The sequence below is a fragment of the Tupaia chinensis genome, unplaced genomic scaffold (assembly GCF_000334495.1).
Source record: "Tupaia chinensis unplaced genomic scaffold, TupChi_1.0 Scaffold000320_2, whole genome shotgun sequence".
In the NCBI taxonomy this organism is placed as follows: domain Eukaryota; kingdom Metazoa; phylum Chordata; class Mammalia; order Scandentia; family Tupaiidae; genus Tupaia; species Tupaia belangeri.
This window is the reverse complement of record NW_006159814.1, coordinates 1,852,108-1,868,695: the sequence shown is the minus strand read 5'-3', so window position 1 is coordinate 1,868,695 and position 16,588 is coordinate 1,852,108. Positions and strand designations below refer to the sequence as shown.

Genomic DNA, 16,588 nt, shown 5'->3' with positions numbered 1-16,588 from the left:
GCGGCTATTGGGGACTCCAGCATCATAGCCATTACACCAACGGCTGGTCCCACCGGGATTTGGTATTTTGGGGCCAGCCAGGTGATGTGGTGGTGAAGGCAGCCAGGTCCCACATAGTTGACTATGCAATTTGAGTCCTGGACCTGGTGGCTTGAAATCACCTCAGGTTCATATTGCATGCATGCCCCAAATCCCAAGAAGACAATGCGGGAGAAGGGATTGCAACATGGTTATCCCCCTGGGGGATGCTTTCTTCCTCTTTGTCTTTCTTTCTCTCTCTCTCTCTGCAGGCACACATGCAAATTGAAAAAAAAAAATAAGGATTTGATATATTTCAAAATGGACTGAGGATGAGAAGGAAACACAGAGACCAAGTGTGCACGAGAGAAAGTGTTCCCAATGACTGTGCCTGCAGTCCAGATGAAGGGGCAATTTGGATCCATGCCTTTCTGTTTTTCTTTTTGGAATGACTTACTTAACACAGCTATCTAGAAAACAGCTCAACTCAGAAGGAAACAAGCAAAAGCTGCTGAAACAGCTGTCATTGGGTCTACACTCTCAGTCTCTGGCATCTATTATAGAAGAATGTGAGCTGGTGTGCCCGGAGAGCCTATTGACTCTCAAGACCTTTCCAATGAGCAGGGTTAACTGGTTTTGGAGGCCTCAAACAAATGAAAAGCTGATGATTGCATTGTGCATTATTTTCATCTACGGACCTTATCAATTGCACAACTGCTTATCCCTTTGATGGGTCACTGAAGAGCTCAAAATCGAATTCCTAGCGTGTTTCTAACAATGTGTGCAGAAACTTCGGGCATGCATTTTTAGGAGTACTAATTTTATCTCTGGCCCAATCTTATTTCTCTATCTTTGTTTTTTCTTGCTCTGACTGCCTAATTTATTTTTATCTTATTTTCTTTTTCTTTTTTGCTTGCTTGTTTGTTTTGTTTTGTTTTAAGACAGGGACTGCCGGTTGTGAGCCTCGTGCCTTAACATCCCAAATAGCTAGAACTACAGACACGCATCACCACAGCTGGCTTCTAGAGTGGGCTGGGAATAGAACCTGGGCCTCCTGTATGGCTCCAGTCTGGGGAGCGCAGCCTCTCCACAGTGCACGCTGTGCAGCGGGGCCTCTCTTACTATACTTTTTAAAGCTGCCCTGTTTCCTTTCTAAATGAGTGTTTGAATGCAAATGTCAGTATATAATCATTAATAAAAATAAGACTCAAACACACAGGCAACGTAATACCAAAAAGAAATTACTATAAGAAATTAATGTAAAAAAGAGAAAAGAAAACTATAAACAAACAAAAAACAGATCTACAAATGCAAAAAGCTTATTTACTATTCTGGGGCTTCTTACTTGAAGGACCAACAGCCTGTCACACATCTCAGGATCCTCTGAGGACACTCTTGTGTCACATCCCAAAATAGTTACTCCTTTTCATAGTGATGACTGAGTCATCAAGAAGGGGATAGATTAAATACTGTGTATTCTGATTAAGCAGGCAGAAAAGGTACATGCCATTTTAAAAATAAATTCTGTTTGTAAAAAGATAAGCTTTTATGAGTTACCATCATTAAATGATGTTAGAAAAAAAAAAAAAAAAACGGAGAGAAGGAGAGAAGTTGTGGAGTTCACCAACCTCCAGAGAGTTCTGTGGGAAGCTGGTGTGTCTGTAGAGAGAGCTGCTTTCAGCAAGGAGGAATGGGACTGAAGCTATCAGACCTGACGTATATCAAAAGGAAAAAGGAAATAAATCATCTACATAGTCATGGTCCACCTGAAGGAAGCATGTCAGCATTACGCTGAGCCCGCATTCAGGTCATCTGAAGTGAAAGGAAATTTGAATTAGTGTTTCAGAGAGGCCTGCAGAGCTGGCATCAGGTTACATAAAAACCCAGTTGTTTTGAGGCCAACAGATGGTGTGGTGGTTAAAGGGCTGGACTCCCACATGGCCATCCGAGGTTCAGGTCCTAGACCCGGCAGCTTGAAAATCACACTGGACACATCTGTGTATGTGCCCAGAATCCACAAGGAGAATGAAGAAGGGATTACGGTGTAGCCATCCCACTGGGAGGTGATTTCTCACTTTCCCTCTCACTGTCCCTCCAGCAAGTGCATGTGCTCTATGGCAAAAACTTTAAATAAATACATGAATAACCAGTGTCGTTCTTACCTTCCAGAAAATGACCTCTTACAGAAATGTCCCCACTGCCACCTAGAAAACTAGACCCACCGTACCCTGTCCTCACTGATTTTTTTTTTTCCCGCTCTGTATTTTGAAATCAGGAGGACACTGGCTGCGAGGAAAAACTGTACTTCGGCCTGAATGAGTACAGCAAGTCTTTGCAGTGGGGGATCACAAGCCCACTCCTGAGATGTGATGAAACGTTTGAAAAAATGGTCAACACGCTCTTGGAGAGGTAAACAAGGGCACCCACCCTTTCCTCTACCCATACTTGAGAGTTAAAGCAGCCTTTTGTGTCATTGGCACAAGAGTTAGAGGGAGCCCTTGCAGATGACATGCAAAAGCTATTTGAATAAAGAACTTTCTCGGCTAGCCTGTGGCATGGTGGTTAAGGTGACTGAATTCCACATAGCAAACTGCAGTTCAAGTCCCAGATCCACTGGCTTGAGAGACATGCCAGGAGCATGTGTGTGTGTGTATGTGTGTGTGTATGTGTGTGCACACACGCACGCGTGCGTATATGCGCCCAAAATCCCTACAGGAGAGAGAAAGGGAGGAGGAAGTACAGTATGACCATTTCCCACAGGGGTGCTTTCTCACTTTCCCTCTTTGTCTCTTTCTAGTGAAGACACACAACTTCTGACAAAATTATGTACACACACACAACCTTTTGGACCAGCAGTGGTGCAGTGACTAAAGTGACTGGATCTCACATGGCCAACTGAATAATTTGAGTCCTAGGTTCTCAGGGGGCTTAAAAACAGACTGGGTAGGCCACAACAGGCCAACTGAATAATTTGAGTCCTAGGTTCTCAGGGGGCTTAAAAACACACTGGGTAGGCCAGTAGATGGCACAGTGACTGGGTGGGCCAGTAGATGGCACAGTGACTGGGTGGGCCAGTAGATGGTACAGTGACTGGGTGGGCCAGTAGATGGCACAGTGACTATGTCACTGGACTCCTACATGGCGATCATGGTTCGAGTCCCAAACTCAGTGGCTTAAAACTCATACCAGGTCCATGTGCATGTGTGCCCAAGATCCCAGAAGGAGAATGGAGGAGAAGGGATTGTGGTGTGACCATCCCCTTTGGGGGGTGATTTCTCACTTTCCCTCTCACTGTCTCTGTCTTTCTCTCTGGTGAGCATACATGCCCTGAGGCAAAAACCTCTAAAAACAAACACACACATACTGGGTGTGTGTGCATGCATGCCCAAAATGCTGAAAGGGAAAATGGAGAAGGGATTGCAGTGTGACTGTCTCTCTTCTGTGATTCTCTCTCTCTCTCTCTCTCTCTGTCTCTCTCTCTCTCTGGTGAACGCACATCCGAGACGCACTTTTACTCCTATCGGGTTCATATGATCATCCAGGACCAATAAAGAAAAATAAAGCGTCCAGATGGTGGTGCAGCAATAAAATGCCATGCTCTGCAAGGCAGTCGCACATGGAAAGGTACCGGGTTCAAGTCCAGAGACCTCCCTGAGTATGCCGAGCTTGCACTTGCCCATGCTGGAATTGGCTGAGGCTATGAGTAGACCTCAGAGTATTGGGGGGGGGTGCTCTCTCTCTCTTTTTTTGATCACTAAAAAAATAGAAATTTTTAAAGGAAAGAAAAACAGTAACCCAGAGTGAGATGTAGCAGCAGTTTTCATGCTTGAAATTGTTCCCCAATCATATTGTATTGCTACCATCAGGGTTGATCAAAAGTGCAGAGAGGGGCCAAGATGGTAGGGCAGGTAAAGTGCAGCATTCTGGGAGGAATTCCACATGAGAAGTTTCTGGGTTTGTGTCTGGAGAGCCCCCCGAGTATGCATGCCTGGCACATGCTTGCCTGTGGCCTGGGAGTGGCTGAAGGCTGTGGGTAGATTGCAGTTTGCTTGCTCTCTCTCTCTCTCTGAAGAAGTTTGTTTTGTTTTGTTTTGTTTTGTTTTGTTTTGTTTTAAGGCAGAAAGGGATTTGCTTATTATAGATCACTCCTCTGAGGTCTGGTCTCCCCTACTCTACAGCTCAGATGTTTACATTTTCCACTCAGATGACTCAGTAAAAACTACGCTTTACTAGGATTTGGAATATAGGCTGGAGAAAATTAAGGAAGAGTCAGGTCATTTAAGTGAGGTCAGTTCTTAGGGAGGCTCTTCTAGTCTCTGACCATAGGATTAAGGGTCATAAGCCTCCTGTTTTTTCTCTCTCTCTTTATTTTTAAAGAATTATTTCTTTATTTAATTTTATTTGTCATTATTTTTTAATTTGACCAGAGACAGAGAGAGAGAGAGGTAAAGTGAGAAAGCAAGTGACCAGGTCCAGGACTTGAACCACAGTTGGCCATGTAGGAATCCAATGCCCCTAACTACCACGTCTCCTGTGGCCCCTCTCTTGCCTGGCCCCTCTCTGCCTTCTTTCACTCCCCAGAAAGCAAGTGACCAGGTCCAGGACTTGAACCACAGTCGGCCATGTGGGAATCCAATGCCCCTAACTACCAAGTCTCCTGTGGCCCCTCTCTGCCTGGCCCCTCTCTGCCTTCTTTTACTCCCCAGTTCCAGGTCAAATTTTTGAAAGAGTTTTTGTTATTTTGTTTGTTTGTTTGCTTTTTCCCTGTGGCCTTTAATAATAGACCTCTCCCTCTTTTTTTTCTTTCTTGGGAGAGTTTTTGCTATAGAGCACATGTGCTCGCCAGAAAGACAGAGAGAGACAGAGAGACAGAAAGTGAGAAATCACCCCCCAGGGAGGATGTTTTGCAATCCCTTCTCCTCCATTCTCCTCTTGGAATCTTGGGCCTGCATGCACACGCGCCCAGCATGAGTTTAAGCCACCGGGTCCGAGACGCGAACCGCCGATGACTACATGGGAGTCCAGCAACATAGCCATTGCGCCAACTGCTGGTCCCTAGACCTCTCGAAGAGTGGGTAGAGACATTAGAATTTACCTCTCCTGAGACCAGCAGGTGGTGTGGTGGTTAAGGCGCTGGACATTCCCACATGGCCATCTGTGGTTCGAATACTGAACCTGGTGGCTTGCTTTCTCACTTTCCCTCTCTCTCTCTCTCTCTCTGTATCTCTGTCTGGTCAAATTAAAATAAATGAATGAATAAATAAAATTAAATAAATAATTATTTTTTAAAAAAATAATTTACCTCTCCTGTTACAAGTCCTGCCTGTCCTTGGTCACGATAGTCTATGATCAGCCAATGATGCAGCAACTAGACTGTTTCATGAGGCAGATCCCTATTTTTAATGACTCTAGCTCTTAAAACCAACTCCAGTTGATTTATTTAACTTGAAATTTTGCTAAAGAAAAAGAAAGAGAAATAAAAATGAAGACAGGTGGATGCATCCGCTGCAGCAAGTTATAATGCTGTGTCAGGAGAGGGAACAGGCTCAAAGTAGGATTTGCTATTCCCACAGCTGTTGGGTTTGAAGTTTTAACTGACACTGTGGCATTAATCCTTTCACAGCACATGCGATCTCAAATTCCCAAATTCATCCCATGAGACTCCCCTTTCCAGGCTTCCCGCCCACCCATTCCATCTGCCAGCTTGGACAGCAGTACCGTCCCTAAACGCTCTAATTTGCTGTACCATCTCTTTCCAGTACCATCTTTCAGGGGTTTATAACTTGTATTTTAAAGGGTGGTCTCATTCACTTCTATCAGATTCTTAATACTTATAAAACTGCACTCACACTGTAATGCAAACTTAACAGCTTGGAGAAGTTTTTACATCTAACTTCATAGGTCTTTAAGAGTGTGAAATTTCAATGCCTATATATCAAACTTATCATTTATTCTAATTTTGGTTTTTTTCCTTTCTATTTATTTATTTATTTATTTATTTATTGGAGAGGTTTTTGCTATAGAGTGCATGAACTCATCAGGAAGACAGAGAGACAGACAGAAAGCGAGGAATCACCCCCCGGGGGGGTGACCACGCCACAATCCCTTCTCCTCCATTCTCCTCTCAGGATCTTGAGCACACAAGCACACGTGCCTGTATGAGTTTAAGCCACCAGGTCCAGGACTCGAACTGCAGTTGACTACATGAGAGTCCAGCGACATAGCCAGTACATCAACTGCTGGTCCCTAATTTTGGTTTTCTACATGACCCAGAAAAAGACATGTAAGTTTTTCCAGCCTTTGTTTTGTTTTGTTTTTTGAGAGAGGTTTTTGCTATAGAGCGTGTGCGCTCGCCAGACAGACAGAGAGAGACAGAGAGACAGAAAGCGAGAAATCACCCCCCAAGGGGGATGGCCACGCCGCAATCCCTCCTCCTCCGTTCTCCTCTCAGAATCTTGGGCATGCACGCACACGCACCTGGCGTGAGTTTTAAGCCACCGGGTCCAGGACACGAACTGCAGTCGACTACATGGGAGTCCAGCGACATAGCCATTACGCTAACTGCTGGTCCCGACATGTAAGTTTTAAACATAGATCACCTATGCTGACTTCTTCCAAGGTGAAGAACAGCTATGGGTTGTTGGACACCTGGCCTCCTGGCCCAGGGCTGAGAGATTCCTTCACTTTTCCCCGACCTTAAATCCTTGTGATGTGCGAAGACATTGTCTGGGACCTGGATAAAAACTAGAGCCTGCTCTGTCTCTGACCATCATGTGGTCCAGGTGAAGTGACTGAACTCTCGTGGCCCTTTAACTCATTTTCCTTCTGTGAAAAAGCAGTGTGCGTAGAATACAAGGCAACTGTGGTCCTTTCCAGCTCTAAAGTACTTCAAAAACCACATTATTCACTTGATGACCCTAATGGGGACTTGACCCTGGACTTTTCTGTGTAAGGCTGGTGGAACAAACTGAAATCCCCCATTAGCCTACACAGCTGCTGGTCAGCTGCATGTGCTACTGGCCGGCAACCAGAAAGAGCATTTTTCCAGCGTCCACGAGAGCCTCAGCCAGCCTGGGACCAGGGGCCTTGCTTTGCCAGCACCTACTTTCATGACTAGCACTTCTTCATCCCTGCAGTGGGTCCTCTTTGCTCATTTCTACTCTTGTTGTCAGCAGCCTGGCTTTCTGAGGATAGCATTTAAATGACAGATTCCTTTCCCACCTGCTCTGCAAACAATGCTGATTTTAACAAAGCAATCCTCTCATCTGGCAATCCAGGTAGGGGTGAGAGTGGTTCCAAGGGGTGTTGTTACGTGCTAGGGTCAGATTTGCTCAGCTCCCTTATCTGAGCAGTCACAGGTGATCATAGGCTACACCACTAGGGGGTGCTATTTCTCCATTCAACTCCAAAGGACCATGTATGGGAGGACAGTCACTGCTATTTGTGGGGCTGATCACAAATTAGTAAAAATAATTACCTTTTTATGTCTGATACTCCACAGGCATTACATTCATGTCTCATTTCCTTTACTGTAATCAGAGTATCAGAGAACTAAACTAATCACCCCGCCGTTCTATCCCAGTGTCACCAGCAAGAGATAGGACAGTGCTTACCCATCATGCCTTCATCAGCAACTAACCTGGCTGGACCAGGTGCATCTCAAAAGTTAATGCGCATACAGGTCACCTGGGGTCTTGTCAAGCTGCATTCTGATTCGCAAGTCTAGGGTAGAGAGAGTTGACTTTTTAACAAGCTCCAGGTGCTGGTGCAGCTGCTGCTGGGTGCTATTGGTGGTCTGTGGACCACACTTTGAGAAGCAGTCACCAGTCCTTCCCTAAACCTCTCTGATTGCTGTACCTATCCCAGCAGATTCTGACTCACATGCTCTGGAAGCACTACTTTTCCTTCTAGTGATGCAGGATCCAAGATCATGCCAGAGCTAACGCCCCACCCCTGCTCCGTAACCCCTCCCCTCCATGCTTGCTCTATGTTCTTAATGCACAGGCCTCGCTGTCCCAGCTGGTCCTGCTGCCTCAGTGCACATTCCCTTTGTCCCCTTGAAGGTACCCCCGGCTGCACAGCATGGTCGTCCGCTGCTACCTGCTCATCCAGCAGTACTCTGAGGCTCTGATGGCTCTTACCACCATGGCGGCTCTCCGAGACCATAGCACACCGGAAACGCTCAGCATTATGGAGGACCTCATCAGCTCCCCAGGAAAAAACAAAAGTGGGAGGGGACACATGCTTATTATCAGGGTGCCCTCAGTGCAGCTGGCCATGTTAGCCAAGGAGCGGCTGCAGGAGGTGCGTGACAAGTTGGGTCTGCAGTATCGCTTTGAGATCATCCTCGGGAACCCGGCCTCTGAACTCAGTGTTGCAACTCACTTCGTGGCGCGATTAAAGGTAAGCCACGGACACACATTTCTCCTCCCAAATGCCATTAGTTTCTGTTTTCTAGAAATCCTACATACATAACTCTCAGGCCTGAGTTTAATAGGTTTTAGCACATGTGTGAATTTGATCTCCAAGACAATGTTAAGGTTAAACTGAGGGACATACTTTCTTAATTGGAACCAGTTTGTAAAGATTCTGTCAAGCCACCTTTTTAGCATGTGCATGCAGTTGGTCTTCCATGCTCTCCAACTGCAGGTGAAAAAATGAGATGACCCAATTTGACCCCATGTTTATTGACCTTGTTCAAGATGCATCTAGCCCATGGCCATCTGTTTTCTCAGAAACAAAGGTAAGTTGTTCTCTCAGACCTCTGTGGGGTTCCTCTTTACGTATTCTCAACTCACTAATTCTTTTCTGTCCATCCAGCCTGTCAGCTCATTTCTAGAGTTGGTAAAGTATTGTTTCATCTTCAGTACTCATAGAGAACTGTTTTTAGCCCTCTTGCATGTGGATTTCTCAACAACTTGTTGTTTCTTTGTACTTGCTTTGACCTTCAGCCCCAAGGCTTTGGCTGGACTGAGACTTAGCCAGGCATCCTGCAGAGGGATTTAGTGCATGACCAAGCCTCTCTGCTCCCCTTGCACGGCCAGTGACTGAATGCCTGTCCCCTACCCATCCTGTCAGGTGTGGGATGGGAGGAAAGCCGAATCCTAAAACAACTAACCCAGCTCCCTACCTTATGTCTGGTTCAGGGTTTTTTGGGGGAGTTCTATAATCCAGTGTGTCCTTGCCGTTAGAAAGCATTTAATCAAATATCCACATACGTACAGGTGTGGAACTGAGCTAGGTACAATATGTTCTCAGCTAGACTGGTGTGATATCTGCACCCCGCACACCAAAGACTGAGCTAAATGGAGTATGAAGAATCAAGTTCAGCACAAATTTAATGGAGAAAAAGCACATAGTCTTGGGGGACTTGCATTTTTCAACCTGGGCTGCAGTTAGAGAACAAAATGAGTGTGGGGCCATATGATTTCTAAAAGCTCTTCTTTAGAATGGCTATTCAGTGTTCATAAATCTTGCAAATGTAAAGTTCTGATTATCTTTTAGTAGTTAATGTAAATTGCATAATCCAACCTGTAAACAAAATATCTCATATTAGCCTCATAAGTAATTGGAACAAATCAATTGTCCAAAAGTAGAAACTCGTATCATTAGTAGAAGTTCTAACATTTATATTTGATATAGAGACATAAGTGTGTGTTCACAATTTCAAGTTACAGCCAGAGATCACATCACAACAGAACTCCTAGAATGAATAACAACACTCCCGGAACCCTTCCTACAGTACAACTCCTTGAGACAGAAGGCTTGAGACAGTTTGAAGAAAACTTTCATTAGATTTCCTTGTTTCCTTGGCTTGAGCCCTCTGAACTCAAGGCTCATCCAGTGTTTTGTGTTGTCTTAAGTGCTCCCGACATAAAGGCTTCTGAAAAGATGGCCGATCTGTGGGAGAGCTGCAGCCATTGTTCAGCAGAAGTAGCAGTGTGATGGGAAGGCTTTTGAGAGTGGGTTTGGCTAGCTCTGATTTATCAAAAGTAAAAGTGAAATTTAAGGGAACCAGCAGTTAGCGTAATGGTTATGTCACTGGACTCCCATGTAGACGACCGCGGTTCGCGTCCTGGACCCAGTGGCTTAAATTTCACGCCGGGCTCATGTGCGTGCGTGCCCAAGATCCTGAGAGGAGAACAGAGGAGAAGGGATTGCGGCGTGACCATTCCCCCTGGGGGGTGATTTCTCGCTTTCTGTCTCTCTGTCTCTCTCTGTCTGTCTGGCGAGTGCACACGCCCTATAGCGAAAAACCTCTCAAAAAAAAAAGTGAAATTTAATAATTTTCTGAAAGTAAACCTCCTCACATAATAAAACATTACATCTTTCATCACATTAGTATAATCCAACCTCAATATTCGTGGTAGAACCATGCCCTGTGGATGGTTTGGAGAGAGAAAAAAGATATTCAGGGAGAATCCCAGTGTCAGAGATATTATGGGTCCAATGTGAAGGCCATAGGTAAAACAATTCCCACTCCAGAATCATTTGGTTTAAATCAAGTAATGTTATGGTTCCCTTTGACATGAAATGGTATAGAAAACTGAATTTTTGTAGGGACTATTTCTTCTAGTATTTAAAAAAATCTTTTGACAGATTGATTTTCTAAGACATGGGAAGTCTCTCAAACTTGTAAACAGCTACATACATCTGCCAATTTACCCTTGTTTTGCAAATATATAATAAATGGGCAACAAGTGAAAGCATAATAGTTAAAGTTCTTCCAAGTTTTACAAATTAGAGAAATTTTGTGTAAGCAATTGTGGGTTTATTTATGTCTGAAGACTCTCTTCATCAGCCCTTTATTAGACATCAACAAATCATTACTCAAACTCTAACATATTATTTCTTTTTTTAATAAAGAATTGTTTATTTAATTTTATTTATAATTATTATTATTTGATTTGCTATAGGGCACACGCACTCATCAGAGGGAGGGAAAGCAAGAAAGCAAGCCACCAGGTACAGGACTCAAATCACAATTGGCCATGTAGGAGTCCAGTGTCTTAACCACCATGCCACCTGCTGGCCCCTCTAACATATTATTTCTTGCTTAGTGGGTTTCTTTTCAATCCCCTTTGTGCTCAGGAAAGGCAATACCAGCATGGGTTTTTTTGGGTTGTTTCATTATTTTAGATGTTCTATAGGGCACATGTGTTCACTGGGGAGACAGAGAGTTTGTGTGAGAAAGCACCTCACAGGTGGCATGGCCATGCCACAATCCCTTCTCCATTCTTCTCTCAGGAGTTTGTGCACATATGCACATGTCTTGGGTCCAGGACTCAAACTACATGGTTGATCATGTGTGACCTAGTCACCTTAACCTCCATGCCATCTGTCTGGCAGAAACCAGTCTGTTTTAAAATAAAATTACATGGGGCCAGCAGGTGGTGTGGTGGTGAAGGGCGCTGGACTCCCACATGGCCAATCACGGTTCAAGTCCTGGACCTGGTGACTTGCTTTCTCACTTTTCCTCTCTCTGACTCTCACTCACTCTGTCCTTCTCTGGTCAGATTAAAATAAATAAATAAAATTACATGTATAACTTGCCACCGCACTTCTTAGACCTTGTTCCCAAAGCATTATTGGAAACATCAGCTCATTTCTTCTAACTTCTGCTACAAAGCTGATATAAAGCATAGTTAGATGTTATGCATTTAATAAAAAGTAATAGACACTACTAGCCTATTTTCTTTCTGTTTTATAATAGAAAAATCTATAGGACCTTTTTATTTTTGAACATCTTTCATGTTGGTGGGATATTTTTCATTTTATTCATATATCATTTGTTTTCAGAATCAATGTTCTATTTATTAAGGTATACATAGGTATACATATACGTATGTGTTGATACACATGAGAAATTGCACTTAACATATTCTTTGTGAAATAAATGACAATCATCCTTTATTCTCTCTTTCAACTTTCCAAAGAGCACCTGCAATTTAGGGAATGAGAGCAAACTGCATTACTCTCAAGAGTAAGGGCAATTTTTTTCTTTTCTTCTTGATACAAATCTGGTTATATTTTTGCCTTAGAGTTTTGGAGGCTATCTGCCAATAATTACTTGTCAATTAATTTTTTAAAGAATTATTTATTTTATTTTATTTGTTTTGTTGTTGTTATTATTATTATTATTTTAATTTTGATCAGAGAGAGACAGAGAGAAAGGAAAAGTGAGAAAGCAAACTGCCAGGTCTGGGCCTTGAACCATGGTTGGCCATGTGGGAATCCAGCACCTTAAGCACCATGTCACTTGCTGGTTCCTTTGTCAATTATTTTTTGAAGTTACAGTGAAAAAGAAAAATAACCATCAGGGTTGGCTAACTTTATTATTTTCTTGGTGAAAATGTCTGTCTTAATGGAGTTTTGAGATTTTCTGAGTCATTTACAACTGAAACTGTCTTTGTTTTTTCTAATCAGCTAGTCCCAAGAGTCGTTGCATTAGGTGCAGAAAGTGTATCTAAGTGCCTGGAACCATGTACCTTAACTTAGATTTCTGTAAGATTTATGTCACTAGTGGGATGCCTCACATTGTGATTCTTTGGCCTGTGTGGCTAATGCATCATCTCTTATTTTAGCCTATTGAGGTAAAAACTAAAGGCCATAGTATTATAGAAGTACCTTTTATATGATTCTTTTAAAAATATTTATTTATTTATTTATTTATTTATTTATTTAATTATTTAATAATTTTAAAATAATTATTTATTTAATTCCATCTGTTACTGTTATTTTTTAACTTGACCAGAGAGAGAGAGAGGGAAATTGAGAAAGCAAGCCACCACATCTGGGACTTGAACCACAGATGGCCATGTGGGAATCCAGTGCCTTTAACCACCATGCCACCTCCTGGCCCCTGATTCTTTGTTTTAAAACAAGAAAATACAAACTTGTCTTTTTGTTATAGGGTGCATGTGCTTGCCTCTAGAGAGACAGTGAGAGGGAAAATGAGAACTCACTCCCCAAGAGGGGATGGCCATTCTGCAATCGTTTCTCCTCCATTTTCTTCCTGGGATTTTGGGCATGCATGCACACATGCTTCAAATGATTTTCAGGCTGCCAGGTCTAGGACTTGAACCACGACTGACCATGTGGGAGTCCAGTACCTTAACCACTACACTATGTGCTAGCCCCCACATATGGTTTTTAGTAGTAATACGAATACACACACAAACTCTCTTCATGGAAGTCACTTGGAAGCAGTGTCTAAAATTTAGACCTAGAAACCTTTTCAAAGATGTAAATTTAAATAGGAATCTTAATTTTTATTGGGTCTCTTTCTGCAGACTTGGAGAGGAAATGAACCAGAAGAGTGGGTCCCTCGGACATACCAAGATTTAGAAGGTTTACCTTGCATTGTGATCTTAACTGGCAAAGATCCTCTGGGAGAAACCTTTCCCAGGTACAAGTTGAATAATTAATTCTGCTTTTCATTAGTTGCCCAGCTGAGCTAATGATTAAAACTTGGCTGATGCACAATCATGTCATTTGTGTGGAAGGTAACAAGGATTGTTTTATGCAGAGATACAAGAAATGTAGCCTTCCTTTATTCTCTTTCCACCTCCTGCTACTTTTTTGTTGTTGTTAACAGGTTTTTGCTCTAGGGCACATGCAGCCGTGTGTGTGTGTGTGTGTGTGTGTGTGTGTGTGTGTGTGTGTGTTGGGGGGGAGACAAAAATAGTAAGAAGGAAAGTGAGAAATCACTCCCCAGGTGGCATGGCCACACCACAATCCCTTCTCTTCCATGCTCTTCCCAGGATCTTGGGCACACGCACACACACGGGTGTGATGTTCAAGCCACTGGGTCCGCAGTCGGCCATGTGGGAGTCCAGTGATATAACCACTATACCACCTGCTGGCCCCTCTTTCGACCTTCCAAAGAGCACCGTAATGTAGCGAATGGGAGACAGCTACATTTGAGGGATGCTTGTGTATCACAGCAAACAGCCAGAGAGGAAAATCGGGGGTTGCTTTATGTCTTGTTTTGTCTTGTTTTTTGACAAAATACTCTGTCTCTGTTCATCTGCTGTTTCCGACTCCCTCACGGATCTAGATGGGAGGGCAACAATGACAATAACAATAAAAGCATTTGTTGAACGCGTCCTGTGTGTCGGGCACTGCCCTAAATGCCTTGCACGTCTCGCGCCATTTATCCTTTAACACTGACCTGGTGAGCTCAGCACTGCTGTTCTACTTTACACTTAACAACAGAGACGTTAAGGTCATAACAGCCAGGAGGTGGTAGAGCGGAGGTGTGTTAGGGCTTACCTGGTCCCCCCACGATGTGGCCTGCTGCAGGGCACACCCAGGGCTGCGACATACGGGCACACTGCCCGCCCAGCAGATGGACTCACCCACAGCGTGATTACTTTTGTGCAGGTCTTTGAAGTACTGTGACCTCCGGCTAATTGACTCAAGCTATTTAACTCGCACAGCCTTGGAGCAAGAGGTGGGCCTGGCGTGCTGCTATGTCTCAAAAGAGGTCATCCGGGGACCCACTGTCGCCCTGGACCTCAGTGGGAAAGAGCAGGAGAGAACCACTGTGAGCGAGAATGACTCCGATGAGCTGCTGATCGACCTGGAGCGGCCCCAGAGCAACAGCAGTGCTGTCACAGGAACCTCGGGTTGGTACATTTTTCTTTCACGGGGTGAGAGGCCGGAGTGGGGAGATGGTAGGACTGTGGAAGGCAGGCATTTGTCGCCAACGCCCAGGCGTTTAGGGTGCCTCAGGTGACTCTGGCCTCCTCTCCAGACCCCAGCTTCCTGGGAGAGACCCTGGAAAACCTTGAAGAGCCACAGCATACTTTAATGAAGAGCATGGCAATACACTAACTATAAGTGCATTTGATCAAGCCCAGCCTGCACCATTTCCCCTAGTCTTTCCCAGCTGAAAGAAAATCAGGTGTTTGTGCAAACGCGAAATGCAAAATAACCCCGTTAAATTCTAGGCCCCGCAGCTCTAAGTTTGTGCGCAGTGGCTCGGTATCCTGGCACAAAATGTTTGAGTAAATGGCTTCCCTCAGCATTGAATGGCAGGTGTCTGCATGCAGACACAAGAGGAGAACAACACTTCATTTGGAGTAGATTATGCCTTCCTTCTCCCTCTTTGCGTGGAGACAGCCCCACTGGGACCCTGCTAGGGAGCCCTTAGAGGTGGCTACTGCCTGGGGTGCTCGTCCACACCAGAGGTGTGAGGCCCTCAGCCCCAGGAGGAGGCAGCAGGCTTGAACATGGAATCTGTGTTGCCAGGGTCCTGGAAGGAATCTGACGGCATTTCCAAATGAGGCAATTTGAGGAGTGTGTAGTAGAGGGACCGTTGATGAAGATGTGGGCAGGATTTAGAAAAGGAGTAAGACGTGGCACCAGAAGACGGCGTAATGGTTACATCGCTGGACTTCCACGTAGTTGACTGCGGTTCAGACGCAGTGGCTTGAAAGTCATGACAGGCTTGTGCGTGCATGCCCCAAATCCAGAGGAGAATGGAGAAGGGATAGCAGCATGGCCATCCCCCCAGGGGGGTGATTTTTTGTTTTCTCTCTCTCTGTCTCTTTCTGTTTCTGCAGTGAGCACATGCCCTATAGCAAAACTCTCTCTTTAAAAGAAAGAAAAGGAGCAAGACTTAGTGCAGTACTGGAGTCTAGTGAACCGCGGGAGCTCTGCCCACGGCTGGGCCTGCAGAAGTGAGGGGAGGGAGCAGTTACTGGTGCCCAGAGAGGCCTGCGGGACAAGAGCTACAGCCCTTGGTGAAGAAAGGTGGCCTACCTAGGTGACCAGGCCAGGAAGAAATAACCAGTTCCTGCTGCTGTCTGCCATTCACCACACCCATGAGAAGCTGGGGCAAGGGAGCAGGAGGTGGCGGGGTAGAGCGAGGCAGAGAGGAGTGTCTGTGGCCTGCAGAGCAAAGCCGGGTTTCAGCTGGTTTCCCAGCCTTTGCCTCCTTCCCAGACGCCCCTGGAGCCAGGGAGGAGTAAGTCCTAAGCGTCAATAACAGCAGGGATAGGAAGTGGGTTCTCTCTGTCCTCTTCAGGTTCCTTCATGGAGAATGGGGTGAGCTCCTCCAGCACGGCCGACAAGTCCCAGAAGCAGTCCCTAACGCCCAGCTTCCAGAGCCCCGCCACCAGCGTGGGGCTGGACGAAGGGGTCTCTGCCAGTATGGCTGTGGCAGGGGAGACCCTGAAGCAGGAGTGTGATTCCCTGGGTCCCCAGATGGCGAACAGCACCACCTCCAAGCCTTCATCCTCATCCTCCTCGGGGCCCCGGAGCCTCCCGTGGCCAGGACAGCCTAGCAGAGGCTGCAGGGGCCTGCACGTGGCCCTGCCTCCGGTAGTGATATTATCCAAAGCGGCCTACAGCCTCCTGGGCTCCCAGAAAGGCGGCAAGCCGTCGTCCTCCTCGTCCCTGCTGCCCCACGCCGACGTGGCCTGGGTGAGCTCCCTGCGGCCGCTCCTGCACAAGGACATCAGCAGCGAGGAGCAGTCCCTCTACTACAGGCAGTGGACCTCGGCTCGGCAGCACCATGCTGACTACGGCAACCCGCCGGACCCGGACTCTGGCGCCCGGACCC

At 45.4% G+C, this 16,588-nt stretch overlaps 1 protein-coding gene across 1 annotated transcript in view; it reads left to right on the top strand.

The window, feature by feature from the left end:
* Positions 1 to 16,588, top strand: part of GREB1L (GREB1 like retinoic acid receptor coactivator) — a gene marked incomplete in the record, with an annotated part of 234,692 nt that overhangs the window by 191,845 nt on the left and 26,259 nt on the right. The window contains 5 exon segments of the mRNA XM_027773094.1: positions 2,294 to 2,427; positions 8,082 to 8,421; positions 13,311 to 13,426; positions 14,404 to 14,648; positions 16,052 to 16,538. Coding sequence (XP_027628895.1) covers positions 2,294 to 2,427; positions 8,082 to 8,421; positions 13,311 to 13,426; positions 14,404 to 14,648; positions 16,052 to 16,538 — 1,322 coding nt within the window.